At 44.6% G+C, this 18,828-nt stretch overlaps 1 protein-coding gene and 2 pseudogenes across 2 annotated transcripts in view; all 3 read left to right on the top strand.

The window, feature by feature from the left end:
- Positions 1–18,828, top strand: part of LOC149354471 (histone-lysine N-methyltransferase SMYD3-like) — a 68,323-nt gene that overhangs the window by 15,269 nt on the left and 34,226 nt on the right. For both annotated transcript variants that reach the window (XR_016291331.1, XM_089583338.1), the window contains exons 6-7: positions 1,300–1,367; positions 3,257–3,365. Coding sequence is in view for 1 of the 2 variants with exons in the window: in XM_089583338.1 (XP_089439464.1) it covers positions 1,300–1,367; positions 3,257–3,365 (177 nt within the window). In the remaining variant the exon portion in view is untranslated. The remainder of the gene's footprint in view (positions 1–1,299; positions 1,368–3,256; positions 3,366–18,828) is intronic.
- Positions 7,033–9,673, top strand: LOC149354474 (zinc finger protein 862-like; annotated as a pseudogene).
- Positions 16,173–18,420, top strand: LOC149354473 (uncharacterized; annotated as a pseudogene).

The raw sequence follows: 18,828 nt of genomic DNA, 5'->3' as shown, positions 1-18,828 counted from the left end.
AATTAACGGGGGTCGAAGTAACGAGCTTTCTCTTTGGAATACTTGTCATTCTCGTAAGCACTGATCATAAAAATCAGAAAGCCCACAAGAGTTTAGTAACCAGCCCTGTTCTTAATTATAAAATATGACTGCAGTGAAGAGTTCCATAAAGAAGCCCTCTTTGCTGATTATTGGAAAAACATTTTGGAAGCACTTATAATGTGTAATCTGTGTGTCTCAGCTACCCCATCAGCCGAGAGTAGTGCTTCTACCACGATTGGCATGCGTATCTAGTGATTACAATTTTTTGGGGGGTTTTTTGTTGCTTATAGGCTCTGATTTTTATGTTAACTTATTTCACAGTTTCTTTCAAAGGTTCGCAGGACAGGTCTAGCATGGCTGCCTTATTTAGTTTCTTTTTATGCATGTATGAAGGGCGAAAACAATTAATGTTGTGCCTAAGATGAAACTTTTATTTTTTTGCAGCGACAGAAGTTTATATGCATATGAGGGCATCTTCATTGGTACTGATACCAGATTTTAGTGATAGACTTAGCCAGACATTAAGCAATTACAGTAGAACCTTGTTGTATGTTCCCAGTTTTAACAATTTCCTGGTGGTTATGCTCAAAACTGAGCAATAAGGTGTTACACAGAGAAACACGGTTTTTCTCTCTGGTTAATACATTCCGAGATTATACATTTTTCCAGCAAATGCATTTACAGTTTTGTCAATTTCTGATCACATGGTACTTTCAGCGACGAACAGAAGGTAAGGTGCACTAATATATGAGCTGGCAAATGCAGTGGCAGTCAGTCACAAGGGCAGCTTCTTCGCAGTGCACATTTGCAATGGGGTGAAGCATCAAAAATTATAAAATGAAGTGCATGAACATGCAGGCAGGCCGAGCCTGGGGGCACACGACATGAAGAGTAGAAGAGCAGTGGCAATAAGCTTCCACAGTATCTTTTGCTCAGCGCATAAATGTGGTGATGCGAAGCATCTGAAAACAATAGTGACAATGAAGGGGTCCCAGTTACTTTTCTCTTTGTCACCATCGGTCTGAATTATGTTGTGAAGCCTCTTCTGTGCCTAAGGACAACACAGATACTGAAAGAAGTCTATGAACTCTAGAAAAATTCACAGACTATCTCGTCATCGATAGTAGATGTAAAAATAAAATTCACTGCAGGGAAGGAGTACTGTAATCTGGGATAGCGCGTAAATACTGAGTCTTGAGGAGCGTCCTTTATCAGCCATTTTTAAGTCTCGCAATGTGACTAAAAAGTTATGATTCTTGTTTAAATTATTCATTTCAGATGGCTATCAATAGCCATAGCATCTGTAATGAGATGCATACTGCTATTGCAACTGGACTGTATCTTGGGTAAGTTTTCCTTTGCATATAATGTTGCAACAGTACAGTCAAGCCCACTTATAACAATATTCAAGTGCCATGGAAATACCATTGTTATAACCAATAATTGTTATAACAGGATTGTGCCGAAAAAAAAGAAAGGATGACAAACTTCAGAGCATTTATTGACAGTAAATACCCAAAGGGGTTTGATTGTTCTAATGCCTGTAAAAGCTCGTTAAATCGAACTTCAGGGAACCGGAACAATGTTCACCGATGACCAAAGCACCGCCATCACTGCGCCACCGGGAGCTTTGCGCACCTCCACGTCACAGGAATCAAGCCGGCTTTTTGGAAGATATTCTTATGGGAAATTCAAGAAGCATGCAGAATAAAGGGTGCGGTGATAGCTGACAAGAGAAAAACCGCGCTGGCTGCATTGCACGCACGCTGCACTGACTGATTAGGAATACGCATGGCGTGCGTAGCCAATGCAGCAATGCAGCAGCTCTCCTGACGCGATGACGCCTGCCTCTTTTGCTTTCGGGGCGTTGCTGCGCCAGCTTAGTCCATTGGTCGGCCCCACACATACACGCTTTTGTGTTGTAAGCATGGTTTTGCTGGTGTGGTTGTAGCATTTTTCTTTTCTTTTTCTGTAATGGTTGACACTCAATTACCAGATTGAATTGTTATAACCAATAATGTGCCTTGACAGCATTGCTATAAGCAGTTTATTTTACCATAGAACACATGGCAAAGCTGATGGTGCCATGACCGACCATTGTTATATCCGATATATTGTTATAACCAGTATTGTTATAAGTGGACTTGACTGTATATGCTTTCCTTTAGTTTTCTGGGGATTTAATTTATAAGCAAACACAAATGATAGCATGGCTGTGATTCATGAAACAAGCTAAGTTTCTCGCTTACCAAGGTTCCTAGGCTTAGCCAAAGTAATTCCTGTGCGTGTAAGTACATATTCTGATAAAATTAAAGCACAGCAGCTGCTATTGACTAATGACTTCAGGGGTTTGGAATTGAGAGTAAAAATTCAGAAAGCAATCATAGTGACATGGATTAGTTAAGCTATGCTCATGTGTTCAAAAATGCTTGCGTTCTGGCTGTCATGCACCATAGCTACGCGCAGTTAGAATATGCCTGTGTAACAGGCATTCTTCTATGCAGTTCAGTTGACCAGTAGTTGAACTAAGTGGCAGTTGAGTAACAGTGCATGGCAACACAAACTACTGTTGAGCTCTCAATGGCAGTCGAATTTAACTGCGACTGGGATCCTAGTTGAATGGGTTAACTGACAAGCTGGCACTCGACAGACTTGCCGAATTGGTCGAGTCAGTGACAGCTCTAGCTGCCATATATTCTAAAATTGCATAAAATATGTCTTGGCTAGTAGAGGCTCTAATTTATAACTCTTGAATCAAATGCACATAAACATGCAAACATGTGAAGCAACAGGAAAACTACAACCAAATGCTGAAGCCAAGCACGCCTCCACAGTATTGTCTTGGCTGTTGTTGGCATGTGTAGAGTACAAAGCTTTCAGAGATTACAGTTAAACAAAATATAAGGGAAAAGAATGATTTTTAAGATACCATAAAACAAGCATATTTTTTTATTCATAGATAGGCTGCATGTGGCATGATCAAAAAGTGGAACTACGTTTTGTGAAAAGTGCCATGTAAACACAGCTGATTGCTTTTTAGCTCAGTGACAGTTAGGAAGCTGAATTGTTGAGTGAACTGACAAGAGAAATTTTCTGTGTAATGTGGTTTGTCATCATAACTAATTACTGTATCTCCGTAACTACCCATTTTGTGGCTTTTTTTTTAAGGCTTGTGTCAGCAAACTGCCGACTCCTGAAGCCTTCTTTTTGTTTTACTTATTTTCTGTGTTTGCAGTGCGTCAATCTTTGACCATTCCTGTGTCCCAAATGCACATGCAGTTTATGGAGGCCAGAAACTGCTATTGAGAGCTGCAGAAGATATTAGCTGTGACAGTGTTGATGGTGTAAGTTGCATCTGCATTTTTTTTTACTTAGGTAGAGGTAAGGGCACATGTGAGACCTCAGTATCAAGCATGCACTGTGCAAGAGAACATGGTCTGAAATGCTGCAACCATGGAGCAGCAGCGCACACGTCCTTTCAGCTCCTGTTCCAACAGTAATTGAAAGGTATTGCACCTGGCCCCAGTAGTTCTGTAATTTGGTTCCCACTCAGATGCAATTTCTTTTGCTGGGCATTTGTATTAAGGGTATAGCAAACAAGAAGACATACTAGGAAAGTGCTGGGTGATCGTGCAAATGCTAACTATTTAGAAAAGTCAGGGCTTTGGGCCACATTTAATTTGTTTTGCCCCTTAAACATATTTTGAGACACTACAGTATCTGCTACCAAGTTTACACTAATGACTGTATCACATCTAGTGCATCCTTCCACATAGACCTATGGATTCCTTCCATGCAGACCACAAAATTGGTGAAGCTCAGCCACAAGAAACATGCTGCTGCTACTGAACTGGCTGCTTTACATGCAGCTTTTATCCATATTCTGAGGCAGCTAACTAGCGCAGCTAGTTGTCGGCACCAGCTGCCTGTGTACCAAGCCTTGAGAATTGCACTACAGTAGAATCTCAATGGTACGGTCTCTGTTGAAATGAATTTCGAGATGATACAAATTCGTAAAATGCCCTGCTGTGTGATTCATGATGCCCGGTCAGTACCCGTGTTTTGGCCTCTCATTTCTAAAAGTTACTTTTCGAACATATCCTCAATTTAAGCTGAATTAATGTCATGAATAACAAGCTTTAAATGAGGTTTGAGATCATCAGTTTAACAAACATTCCTCTGAAGTAAGCATGGGATATCTGCTACTTTTCATACAGTAATATCTTCAGCTTTGTTCAGAAAAGCATACATTCTCTATGCCCTCTCATATATACATATATCTTAATAAGCAACTCATTGCCTTGCCCTTGTGTGTTTTCTACAAGGGGCATTTTCGGGGAGAAATCGGGTTTCACCAGATTTTTAAGAAATATGTTTGGGGTGCAAGAATCGGATAAAAACCCAATGAAGGGCTCTAGTTGTACCCGGTGAGCATGCTTGAGTATACGTGCGTCATTCTTCACTGTAATCTGCAGTAGCATTGCTGTCATCTCTAGAAGCATTAAAGGGTCACTAGAAGGAAAATCAAGCAGGAAAAAGAAGCTACTCTAGGTTTACAGGTCACCGTTCAGGAACTGTACCAGCATTTCTACACAAAAGGGTGTCTGCATTGATGAGAAAATCGCGAATGAAATCCCCGATTTCCTTCGCCATTGACCCCCTTGAAATGGCAGTAGTGGTGCTGTAATGACATCATCCTTCCAGTGAATATGATGAATCTCTCAGCTAGTTGGAAAGACAAACAAAACATATCCACTTTTCCTGTCAAACACACAGACCTTTGTTACAATTATTTATCAGTGGACGGTGTCACCATGCTACTTGTGAGAAAGACCACTTTATTATCATCCTTCATGCTAATGGTGGTCTATTTGAAAAGAGCAAGAACGACCCTGAGAGTTTTGTGTGCCTGGCTTGCGCATGCTGCATATGACAGCAACATACAAAGCAAGTGATGTTTTGCGTTCTCATATATATCAGCAAAACTTGTCACACTCTTTTCTTATTTTGGGGTACTTCCGGTCAAAATAGTGTTGCATGCGAAACCAGTGAGCCATTAACGACCAGTGAAGAATTCACTTCATCAGAAGTAGCTGCTGGTTTTAGCTGCTGGTTTTTAGACTAGTGGCACAAAATTATTTTGCAGATGCTATTGTTAGCTTTTGTGATTATAATCTTTCATATCAAAAATGAAGTTTAAGTTTGGGAATTACGTATGCAGCTTGTGACAATAACTGTATTACATGAATTTTTGGACACAACAAAAGTGTTTAATGCCATTGATATTACCTTAATGGATGAGATATTATATCAGTGAGGTTTAGGAAAAATTTGCAGAAACATTTCGAAGCAGTTTACCAGAAGGTGTCAAAGCATTAGAGCAGATGTTATGTTATGTTGGCTGATATGTGTCCTTTCCAATTTTTGACAAGGCTTTTATTGTTTGACCTCCACTGTTAAAAATTTAAAAACACATTTTAATTTCTTTAATGCTGGCTTTTGTACTGTGGTTCTTACTCAGTCTTTATGTAAGAGGTACTCTGAATGTTTTGATGGACACAAAAATCAACCCTTTCACTGCCGGGTTTTTTTTACTCGCCACTGCACACTCCCTGCTGGTTTATTTTTCATGTTAATTTCCTGGAAATTTTATGCTAGTAATGCACTTGGATGCTCTACAGGCCATTTTTATTCGGGATAATCTTATAGATATTAGTTGTTCTGAATGAAATCTTCCAGCTGAAATCTCACCCATCGGTTTTTCGCTTCTTCGCGGATTTTCCAGCCGCAGGGGCTCTTTATCGCTGTCATCACTTGAGAAGGCACTTAGGTGGGCTGCTTCCTTGTTGTCACTATCATTAGAGTCCGAATTCGTTGCAGTTCTTGAAATTCTTCATCTGCCAAAGCGCAGACGCATGTGTCACCCTGCCTCGCCATAGCTGCTCTTCTGAGACCAAAACGAAGCGACACGGATGTGGAAACATGCACTCCATCTCTTGTTTAAAATATGCCCTACAAGTTCAATTAGTTTATGGGGCCTCTCCATAGATGGCACAACATGCTTGCATAGTTTTTTTTTATATGAGTATTATCAGGAGTGGCAGAGAGTGAGTTAAAAAGCCAAAAAGAGCTTACTCGGGATTAGCAGGGGGTGTGCATGTGTAGCTGCCCGAGTTATCTCGCAAGTGGCAGTGAAAGGGTTAAGGAGCATACACTCTTTTCAATCATCACATCTTCACGGTACTTGCAATGACATTCTGTGCACTTTTGCATTCTTGCAAAATATTTTTGGAAACACTCTTCAGCACTCTTTCCAGTCATTTTTTTCAGGGCTTGGGCGCCTCATATTAAACTTGCAGTTGAATCTAGTAAACAGGAAATAGTAATAACTCAGGGCCAGATAAGGTGTACAAAGCGGATAAGCTAGAAATTTAGCCGTTATAAATGACGTTGGCATTGTTCGCAGACACGTGGTCAGGGTGCAAGGTGATACCCCCACCTTCGTGCTCTTGTCTGCAGTTCTTGCAGCATTTTGATAGCTTTTGGTCAGCAAATTGTTGTGCACCACTGAGCAGTAATAGTCTTTCATTCCTCCACAGCAGGGTTCTCCCCACGGTGGGCGGCAGTGGCTTTGCCGCCCACCTCTCAGTCCGACCGCCTACGTCTCCAACCACCCGCCCACCTCTCGGGCTTAAATTTTGCTACAGTCGGGACTCGGGGGCCGCTTTCTGTTGATGTGGACGCTACGAGCGCGAGGCGCCGGCTTCCACAAGTCCATTCTAGTGGACATACGGTCCCTAGGGACTAAAGTGGACACAAGCGCGCTGTTCGTACACGCTCACAAACTAGAGACGCAGGCTGTACAGCTGGCGGCACGGGTTGTTGTTGTGACTGGGAGAAGGATGAAAAGGAAAATGCACGGGCCTGCCTACTGGCTCGAGCCGAGCCACCACCGCTGCCGCGTGCAGATAGAGAAGAATTAAAAGATAAGAGGAAAGAGAAAAAAGAAAAGAAAAGACGCACGTCGCAGCAACAACCACGCCCGCCGAAGCGGACGCTGCTGAAAAAGCAGATAAGCGGCCAAAGCCGCGATCGTTGGTACGTCCGGGTACGTGACCTTCGCGCGCGCTGATACCGATCGTGCTCCTCCCGCTTATGGCGGCTTTCTTTTACTTGATTTCATTATTGTTTATGTTTCTGGACAGCTGCATTTTTCTTTTCATGCAATATTAGCATTAGCACAGCGCCTATTTGTCTTCCGCATTTACACTTTCAAAACGTTCCGTTTTTCACCATAGTGTGGCGCCACTGACCACTCCGCATTCGGACTTTGCTTTGTGCGTTCTAGCGCTAGCGAGGCGTCCTTAGCCCTTAGCGTTCACATGTGAACGAAAGAAACAAAGTATTTGGAGTTGTGCCATGCGCTGAAGATGGGTCCGAAGCGAAAAGTTGGACAGCCGTCTGTGCTGTCGTTTTTTTCTCCGAAAGTGACCGAAAACGTTATTGGCGGTACCGAAGAACAACATGCACAGCCAATGGCAACCGATGTGGACGTTGTTGAGCCCCCGACATCGCCCACGTCGAAGAAGCAGAAATCAAATCTATATAATGATGGCAGTTCAACATCAAACGTTGAAGCAACATGCAGTGTACCAAACACTGGCGAAGACAGCAAGCACGCATCGGTATTCAACGCATCTTGGATTATTGACCGTCCTTGGCTTTGCTATGACAACATCAAAGGTGGGATGTTTTGCAAGCTGTGCATAAAATACAATAAGAGGCCTTTCGAGAAGCCAGTGTGGAACGCAGAGCCTTGCAAAAGGATCCGGCTCGAAAGTGTTCGTAAACACGAAGCGTGCCAGTCGCACCGCGACGCTATAGCCCTTGAAGCACACAGCAAAGTAGCAGTGTCGCCGCTTGAGAAATTGCAGTTGCCGGTCTCTCGCGACGCTATGAGGCACGCATTCACCTCTATATATTACCTGTGCAAACACAGGATACCGCACACTACGAACTTCGAGCCGCTTCTCGGTCTGCTCTCGCTGCTTGGGCTTGATGTGAAAGCACAGATAACAGCCGGAAAGAACGCCACGTACTGCAGCCAGAGGTCTATTCAGGAGATGGTAACCTGCCTTTCGGATGTTATTGAGGACAAAATCCTACACGAACTTCGGCAGAGTGAGCATTATGCACTTATGTTCGACGAAACGACCGACTGCGCAACACTGGAGCAGCTTGTCATCCACTGCAGGTACATGTTCAATGGGGAATTAAAAGTGAAATTCTTGGCCATGATTGATGTGCTGGACATCCTCCAACCACATCTTAATGATGAAAGAGCATTAGCTCTCAATGCTACCAACATTGCATGTGCCGTGGAAGGTTTTATGGCCAAGAAGGGCCTGCTCTTTGACACCCTTCGTGGAATTGGAACTGACGGTGCACCTGTTATGACAGGAAAGAAGGGTGGAGCTGTGAAGTTGTTAATTGACAAGCAAAAGGCTCTAACAGCACCCCAGAGCTTTCAAGCTGTAGGGATACACTGTGCGGCACACAAGCTCAACCTAGCAGCATGCCAGGCATCCAAAGCAGTTCCATATGTCAACAAGTTTAAAGAACTGTTGCAGCAATTGTACAACTTTTATGCATTCAGCCCAGTTCGAACAGCTGGACTGAGTGCTGTACAAAAAATTCTGGAGCACCAAGGTGGAGGAAAGATCATTGAGCCATCTACCACCTGATGGCTAGGCGTTGGAGGGTCATGCACAGCCATCCGCAGTAATTTCTCGGCCATCATAGTCAGCCTGTCCAGGGAGGCAGAAGAACGTAATGACATCAAGGCAGCAGGACTGCTCAAGTTTGTGATGAATGTGAAGTTTGTCAGCACCCTACTGATGATGTGTGAGCTTCTCCCATCCATTGATAGGCTTTCAAAAGCACTTCAGAAGTCGACACTGCACGTGGGCATTGTGCAAGATCTCATCGAATCTTGCATAAAGACCCTGGAAGCACAGGGCAACAGTCAAACAAAGGTGAATGACTTTTGTGTTATCCATGACATACAGCTGACAGCCACAGAAGAATCGGAGGAATGGCTGCGGACCACCAAAACAACATTTATTAACAAGCTGGTAGAAAATATCAAGGACAGGTTCCGAGACCACCCTATACTGGCAAGCTATTCTACTGTGTTTGCCCGCAGCAACTACGAACAGATGGTGGGTGGCAATGGCATTGAAATTGCCAATGCTCTGGAGAAGCTGTGCCCCACTCTTGGCAAGTCCTATACCCAGGACGTGCTTGCAGAGTGGATTGCATTTGCAAACTTCGTGCTTGTGTCTGAGCACGTGCAAAAGATGCCAGCAGAAGACTTCTTGCTTTTTGTGGCACATGAACTGAAAGAGCTGTTCCCACTTGTGGCGCACATAGCTGGGTCGTACCTTGTGCTCCCACCACACACAGTAGACTGCGAGAGAGACTTCTCAGCTTTGAAGCTTATTAAGACTCAACTGCGAAATCGCCTGAAAGAGAAGTCGTTGGACTGTCTGATTCGTATCGCATGTGAAGGGCCTGAAGTCAACAGCTACCCATACAATATAGTAGTGGAAAAGTGGGCCAAGATGAAGAATCGGCGGCTGAAGGTGTAATATGCAAAATATGGAGAAATAAATGCCTCTTGCATAGTGCGACTGTGCTTGGACATCTGCTGTGTTGTCATTATTCTTTATTACCCCCCCCCCGGTCTTCAAATGTCCACCTCTCAAAATTTTCTGGGGAGAACCCTGCTCCACAGTAGCAGTTTTGGCATGTCCTCTTTTGCCAACGAAAGTCACTATCATTTTCTTGCGAATACTGTGGGGTCTGCTGCACTCTTTTTTGAATTTTCATTGTGAAAAATTCACAATGTTGACTGAATGATATTTTCTGGGTCAGAGTGCTAAATTCAGGTGTCATCACCTGTGACAATCTAAGAAACATGTCCAGAGTGGCGTGTGTTGAACTTCATAAGTTCTTCAGACCACTCACTACAGATGCACCTTTGCTCATTTGTCATGTATGAGGCACACATTGGCATGAAACTTTCCTGATTGAAAGATGCTCATGCCAGATTTTTGACTCGGTGCCATTTTTCACTAACTGTATTTACATACAGTTTTTTTCTGCAACGGCAATGTGTTCCGTACTCACTGCAGTCACAGAGTTACGCTGATCTGTTATGTTTAGATTTACATTTGAAACTCGTTATGGTAAAAAATTGTTACGTAGTTGGATATAGCCAAGATGCTTAATATAAAAACTAGGGGGACACTTAAGGTGTTAATGGATTATGCCCATATATACGGAAATAGTCATTCTCTGGACATTCATAGATGACTGGGAGTCTTCATACCACTCCTGGCACAATGGTGCAGCGGTTAAGCGATGTGCCACTGCCCTGTGATGGAAGGTGTCATTACTGGTTAGGCTTGCGAGACCCAGGTTGCTCTTCCCGAGTAACCTCTCGTGACCAGTCATTAATTTAATTGCCACCTGCCACGATTGGCAGTTTTCACACAGTTCTGGGGACAAGTTATGATGAAGTCACAAGGTCTCCCCCCCCCCCTTGTCCCCCCTAGTTTTCCCCTTTGGAGATTTTTTGGCCACAGCTGACGACGACACCGGCTTTTCTGCGACACAGGGCCCATAGCTGTATTGCATTAAAATTTTGCAAAAAACGCAAGCAGGAACAGTGCAGTTTAACCAGTGAATGAGCGGCAACTCAGGCCTAATTCCCCTCATTGCTAAATCTGCAATTCATGGCCCCAATTCGGATTTGGAACTTGTACACTTTGCTAAGTAAGGCGATCTTTACTAAAGAAACGGGGTGACTTTTATTAAAAACCTAGTGCCAGGTTGGCTTCCCTGCGCAGTACACTGCCAGCAATAGCAGGCCAAGCACCAGCTAGTGTGACTTCCGTGCATATGGCCGTGTCACATACAAAACGGTACGCGACAACGAAAGCTATCGCTGTTTTCACCACCCTTGTGTCAGCAGGCACGAGTGCATGATGGTTACTGCAAGGCTATACAGCCCTACAACCTCGATGCCGCTGCTTTCGAGGGACTGTCGATGGGCAAGAGAGGCGTAAATGCGAACTGATAGTGTGACTATGCACCCTCCACGCCGCTCTATCTTCCATGGCGCTGTTGGCAACTGCGATAAAGGAACATTGGTACGTGATAAAAGTGCCACGAACACTTGCCGTACCACCATCAGTCACCTGTGTAGTGCGGCGAAGCCTTCCGCCTGCCATCTCAGCAGGCACCGCTTATCCGTTTTATAGCCAGCCGCATTTAATATATAAAGTAAAAATTGGTTGTGCTTGTTAAAAAATATTTGGGAAGAGTTTGATATGGCCAATAGTTCGTAATATCTGGGTTTGTTATATCAAAGTTTGATAGCACAAAAAAAATTGCTGCTCAGCACATTCAAAGCTTTCCTTCTCCTCTTGCCATTCCTTATGCACTGAAGGCTCCGAGCTGTTGCTGGCACTGTAAGGTGCATGTGACTGTCCACCTTGTGAAGACATTCACTGCAGTGCTGATATGTGCACAGATTTCAACGCGATAGCTTCAAGGGTCTCGTTCACCGGCAACCTTGGCGTCGTCGGCATGTCGAGAAAAGCAGGTGGCCCACTGGCCACCTTGGTCACGTGACCTTGTGACATCATCACAGCCTGCCCACCGTGGCAGGTGACAGTTAAATCAATGATTGGTGAGAGGCTGCTTGGGAAGAGCAACTTGGGTCCTATAAGCCCCACCAGTGGTTGCACCTGCCATCGCAGGGCAATGGCGCATTGCTTAACCACTGCACCCCTGTGCCAGGTGTTGCATGAGGACTCCCCGCGATCTGTGAATGTAAAGTAGGGCATGGCTAATTCCACATATATGGACATGTGGGCAGAACCAAGGCGACAGAGAAGGAGTTCTTGCATGAGAGGGATCTCTAATGCTATTGCATTGCGCTCTCAAGGGTAGGTTAAGTGCTATCTGATGGTGAAAGAAAGAATTGTGTGCATGTCTGTGAAGTGATACTCAGAGGGGAACCCAGGCTGGTGAAGACACCCATTAAGACTTGCATCATACCCTTAAGGTAGAGCTTAAGTGCCCTCTCAAGTTTTTAATTAAGGCGCTTTAATTTTAGTTCATTTTATTTTTCACCTTTCTAATGCGATAACATTTAGCCTGCCATCCCAGAAAAAGTATCTGGTTTCTCTATAACTAAATTCCCTGATTAGCCCATTCCCTGATGGTGTTATCAGTGTCATGCGACCCCAATTGACCAGTCAGAGAGCACCGCCAAATTTGAAATTCCCCATGAAATTCCCTGATTGGTAGAGAGAGGCTACGTGACCTTGTGACATCATCACAGCCGGCCCACTGGGACGGGTGGCAGCCTGCCCATCGGATAGTGAGCAAGCTGCTCATCGCTGCCAAATTCAATGCTGTTGCCACCTGCCCACCGTGGCGCTGCACATGAACCTTAGGTGACCTCGGGAAGAGCAACCTGGTTCTCACAAGCCCCATTGATGGCTATGTTTGAAACAGCCTCCCTCCGGGGCAGTGCCATAGTGCTTAACCACTGCACCACGGAGCCAGTAGTGGTGCAACGACTGGCCATGATCTATGAATGTGATTGAGAGGGTTGTTACATCATCGACACTGTGTGACCACTTGTGGACCAGTCGTAAGGCACCGCCAGATTTGAAAATCAGAGGACCCCCAAAATTTGGATGTTGGCCCACCCCAAATATTCCAAAGGACCTCAAATTTTGGAAGTGGGCCCATCCCAAAAAAATGGATTAAGGTTGACTAACAGATTAGTGGGTGGATAAAGGTGGATTAGTGGGTCAGATTAGCGAATCTCATGTGGTAATCTAATGAAAGGTACTGGAACATTCCAGGTGATGACTTATGCATGCTACGTAAGGGAAGTGGAACCATTTCAACTGGAGTTTTGGTGGGAAACTCTCAAACATTAAACTTTCATTGTACAGGGTGTTCCGTCTGTCCCGGTTGTAAAAAAATTCTCCTGTGCAAACTACTAGCCTCTTTGGGCTTGAGCACAGGCCATAGGGTAGCTTATGATAGTCTGTGTTTTTCGATAAATAATTTAACATCAAAACTTGCCTGGACTGCCTGGAGTCAGTGAAAAACTGGAGTCTGCACACAGAAGTTTCATCAAGGCAAGTGGGATAGCTGATTTGAGAGGCTGCGCCATCTGGCGAACTGTGAGGCAACCAGTACCCCTGCTTGGAGCTGGGGTAGGTCTCGCAATACCCCAGATGGTGCAGACTGTCAAATATGCTGCTTCGCTCACCTAGACGAAAATTCTCCGCGTAGATGACTGCAGTTTTCTGCTGATTCCAGACAATTCAGGCAAGTTCCGATGTTTAAATTATTTATTCAAAAACGCAGGTTATCATAAGCTACTCTACAGCCTGTGCTCAAACCCAAAGAGGCTAGTAGTTTGCGCAGGAGAATTTACAACCCAGACAAATAAATAAGGAACACGAGCTGGCAACGTAAACGCCATCACATTTTGTTCTTTAAGAATGCGATTAAAAAGGCCCCCAAGGTTTTAAGTGCGTTAGCACTTAAAGGGGCCGCGAAACACAATCTCAGTGCATTGTTTTGCCTGTTGGTTGTATAGAATGAGTTATAGCGATGCTATTACGGGGTTCGTAGCGGTCCTTGAAACCCTTGAAAACGCTGGAATTCATAAATAGCATTTTCAAGGCCTTGATAACCCTTAATTATTTTCAAGGCCTTAAATATCCTTGAATTTCTTCAGTAGACTTTCGTTCAGCCGGTTTTTAGCGGATGCGTCTTGAACGACTGGCAACAACATACTCGAGCCAACCAACGCATCCAATCCAATCCGTTTCTGTAGCCACAACGCAGTAGCGTGATTACAGTTGGTTGCAGTGGCGGCAACGACCGCAGCTAAGCCTACCTTCGATGTGAGAGAGAATAGTGCACAAATAATTGCTGTTGCGTCTTTCGTATCTGCAATATGCCGGGAAAGTGCAAGTTCCAGCAGTCGTGGTTATACAGTGCTGCTTATAGGGACTGGATTTCTCCAGATACGTCAAACTCTCATTGGGCAAAGTGCAAGACATGCGGGAAAACCTTCGATGTGTCATCAATGGGTGAATCGGCCCTCAGATGCCATATGAAGAGCGCAAAACACATTGCGAACATGAAAGTGACTACGGCGAATAGTACCATGCGGAACTACTTGACGGCAATTGCTTCTGAGCAACGCGTCGAGCCGGCCCCATCAACGTCGTCGGATGTGAGCAGCCTGTGCAAAGCGCACGAGTGTGTGACCGACAAGGAGATACTGTGGACCCTGAAAATGGTAATATCTCATTATTCCTACAACTCGTCATCACACGCAGGGGAATAGACGATATGCGAAATTGCTTGGCGGTCTGGCAACACCGCGCCCACAACTTCCGGTTTCCATCTTTGCTGGGTTGAGCTCGTCGAGCTGGTGCATCGTTTGCTATGCATACTTTCTTCATGCGAGTGGAATTTGAACAGGCAAGCTTCAGCTGCTGCGTTTTTTTCACAGCTGATCTTTGACCAAATGTAGGTGCTTTCAATAGGCGCCAGCTTACTCCTACCGCGTCCTCAGCTTCGCTTGAAGTCTGACGCTGATGATCGCAATAATCGGCACTCGAAAGTGGGTTGGAAAGTCGAACCGTGACCGTGTGCTGTTGTCGTTTTAATGCTCGCATTAAAGCGCGAGTTCAAGCATAACGCATTATCATGGCTATTTTATTCCCAATTTCACGCGAATTCATCTGGTAGAGTAGTGAGCGGTTATTTTGCGGTGAGTGCGCACGTGTGTTGACAAACTTCTTTGACAGTGCGAATTTTCGTTCGCGCCGACGCCAGGAGCTTCGTGCATTGCAGTATAATCACACAAGACCCTCGACCAGCTGCGTAATTCGATTCCTCTACTGTAATGTGCAATGCGTATCCACGGTTTTCAACGTCACCGTTTCAGAGCCCGGCGTCGGTTGATTTTCGCCACAATTCGTTGAAACCGCGTCCTGCTTAAGACGCAGTCAGTCAGTCGACATTAACAAGAGGAAAGTAGGCATGCACATATAATTCAAAATATTGTTAGCAAAGACGCAGCTTTTTTTTTTTTCAGATGAGCACTGAGCCACCGCGGCGGCTTGATTAGAGAAAGATGCTACAGCTGTAGGTGCATATGCACGGACTCGATACGCTGGTCAAGCTGTGTGTGCAGGGGCGAAATTAGCATGTTTGGTTGCTTCCGAAACTTAATTAGCTTACTCCCAAACTTGGACAAATGGCTTTGTTGCGAAGCAAGCTGTTGGAGCTTGCCACAACGATAATAAAATCTGATGGCCTGAACCGTTTTCAGAACATTGTTGCACGTACTTTCTAGCTTCGAAATGCATCCCTCCTTCATAATAAAGTAGCTATATTATTCGCTTCTTTTTTTTTAAAGAATTTCGTCGCCGCAGATATCGAAGGTATAGGAATCCTCAAGAAATAAAGCATTCGCACCTCAGTTTTTATACGTAGGGTGTATTGCTTCACAAAGACTCCTTAACGCGTATAACATATGCGTATGGTCCAGAGAGTTTGCTCGCCCTTCTAAAACTAATTGAACACGGGAAAAACTTAACTGAACACGTAGCAAACTAAGCAGTAATCGGCATATGGTTCTTCGAGTGAACTTAATTCGCCACGGCACGAGCGATTGGCCCGCTCAAAAAAATTACCGTCTGTATTACGTTGTTCAAGTATGCGTCTATATATATTCGCGCCCGACCGGAGAGTTGATAAATGCACGAAATCGGCTTCTAATTTTGATCAGAGACAACAAAGGCTGTGGTCCCTATCTTAATTTAAACGAAAATCACCTCGAAAGCTTTGTCAAAAATCAGCGCAGAAAGCGAAAGCTGCGCACTGTTCCGCGTGCTGACACATGATACCTCGCATGGCGTTTTGTGTTACTAAAACGTTGGGACGGAGTAAAAAAAATAGAAAAGCGAAAAGCTTGAACGCACCTAGTTCTGGCACGCATCGTAGTGTCTTTTCACAGTGGAGAAGGTAGCGCAACACTGCATCGGCATTTTACTTTTCAAACGAAGCGCAGCCGTTTTAACCCAACGCTGGGCAGCAGTTTCGTTTTCTGTACCGAGCCAACATGGAGGACTTAGTTCTCGGAGCGCCAAGAGATGGCGCTGCGCATTTCGCATATCGTCTATTGTTCAAGAAAATGTTCCCTGATAGCGAAGTCGCGAAATCATTTTCCTGCAGTGAAAGAAAATCTGTATACGTAGTGTGCCATGGTCTCAGACCATTTTTTCTCTCGTGCCTACAACGTGAATTGGAGCAATCTGATGGCTACACCGTTCTGTTTGATGAGTCTTTGAATGAATGCCTGCAGAAAAAACAAATGGACATCCATTTGCGGTACTGGAGTACCATGCCCGAGCGTGTAACCACGAGATATTATACATCGGTGTTCATGGGACATTTGACTGCCGAAGACCTTCGGGAGAAGCTTCTGGCTGCCTTGGCAGATTTGCCGCTAGCGAAAGCTGTCCAGCGTTCTATGGATGGCCCCAATGTGAACTTAAAGTGTTTTTGGGAAATGCAAGAACACTTGCAGCCGAATCATCAAGTTCAGTGTTTGGACCTGGGCACTTGCGGACTACACACAATACATAACGCTTACAGGGCGGGTGTTGTTGCCAGCAAGTGGGGCATAGAGAATCTTCTTTCAAGCCTCAGTGCCATTTTTCATGATGCGCCAGCTTGAAGGGAAGACTTCTCTACTGTGACAGGCCAAATGACATTTCCTCTCAACTTTGTTGCTCATCGCTGGGTAGAAAATGTTGTTGTGATCGAACGTGCCATTGCGCTGTGGGGTGATGTGAAAAGGTATGTGGAATGTGCAAAAAAGAAAGAGGTAAACTTGCCAAAGTGTGCGTCATTTACACAGCTCTGCGAATTTTGCCAGGACCCTCTGCTGTTGGCCAGACTGAACTTTGCTCTCGGCATTGCGATGATTCTGAAACCATTCCTCACGGAATACCAAATGGACAAACCGCTGATGTTCTCTTTAAAAAGAGATGTGGAGTGTCTCGTGAGGAAACTTCTCACGAGATTCATGAAGTGCTCAGTGCTGTCAGCTTCGACAGGAATTGTTGGCTTGCTCAAAATGGATCTCGCAGATCCAAATAACCATGTATCTTCAGAGAAAGTTGACATTGGGCATGCAGCTCAAGAAATGGTCAAAGCCGCAAAGGTGAGCGCCAAGGACGTATTTGCCTTCAGGATGGAATGCAAACAGTTCCTTATTAGTACCGTCAAGAAAATTCTGCAAAAGAGCCTGCTGGCATACAATCTAGTTAGGAGCCTGTCTTCGCTAGACCCTCGCCAAATGACCTCGAAACCAGATGAGTGCCTCACAGGCTTCAGGAAAGTATTAGACGCCCTCATTGCGGTGAGACGATTGGGTGAGCATGAGCGCGATTCGGTCCTAGGCGAATACACAGAACTTCTGCAAGAGAAGAAACACAACCTGCGGCAGTTTGACAAACATTCTTTTAGCCTAGACGAGTTCTACCTTGAGCTCTTGAATTTTGACTCATCCTATAAGCACTTGTGGAAAGTTGTGCGACTTCTTCTCGTCTTGAGCCATGGGCAGGCAACTGTCGAAAGAGGCTTCAGTGTGAACCGCCACGTCTCTGTCGAAAACCTGAAGGAGATCTCATATGTGTCGCAGCGAATCGTTTACGATGCAGTAAGCAAGGCTGGTGGCATCCTGAACATTGTAATAACGAAGGAGTTGCGTAGATCTGTCTTGGCCGCACACAACCGCTATCGAGCCTACTTGGAGGATAAAAAAAAGAAGCGATTGAGCAGTCAAAGGCATCAAAGAGAAGCCACATTGAAGAAGAAATACACGGCATGAAGGTGAAGAGGAGGAAGCTGGAGGCAACAATTGCCGATTTAACAGCTTGTGCTGACAACTACGCTGAGCGGGCAGAAGCTACAAGCGACATCACCTTCATTGTGAAGTCCAACAGTTTGAGAAAAACAGCAAAATAAAAGACTCTGGAGCTTGCAGAAATTGATGACAAGTTCAAGGGAAAGCTTCAGGAACTTAATCACGAGTCCACTGTTTGAGAATGGGGCTCTTTTTGTGGGTTGTGGCAATACGTTTGAGAAAAAAAGCTAGTTAGCTATTGATTGTGGAAAATGTGCCTACTTTTGCTTGTGTGCAGTAAAAGATGTGCTTCCTTGCTGTAAAACATGTTGTGGTCTTTTTCTATGATCTCAAAAAGTCTTGTTTCAAGTCCTTGAAAATTCTTTGTAAGGGCCTTGAAAGTCCTTAAAACCCTTGAATTTTTTTCCTTCACGGTGGCTATGAACCCTGTATTAGCACTGGAATATTTTAATTAGCTCGCAAAAACAAATTCATGACACTGATGGTATCACCACACAGTGGCGGCTTTCAGCAGTGGATGTGACATCATCGGGCGGTAGCTTATGATTGGACAAACGGTAAATACACTGTAAACTGTGTTAAATGAATATTGTTTTGCCATGTTTTTGGGTTTTATATTAGATCAACAAAAACCAGCTCGTTTGCCTTAATTAAAAGCACTTCAAAAGGAGCAAAACTTAAAAAAAAACGCCACCAGAGGCTCTGGCTATTGTTCCGCAACACAGGACTTTGCATCTCTCTGTACACATCTATAA

The sequence above is a fragment of the Amblyomma mixtum genome, chromosome 3, assembly GCF_055824585.1.
Source record: "Amblyomma mixtum isolate Tamu chromosome 3, ASM5582458v1, whole genome shotgun sequence".
In the NCBI taxonomy this organism is placed as follows: domain Eukaryota; kingdom Metazoa; phylum Arthropoda; class Arachnida; order Ixodida; family Ixodidae; genus Amblyomma; species Amblyomma mixtum.
This window is presented reverse-complemented; position numbering and strand designations above follow the sequence as displayed.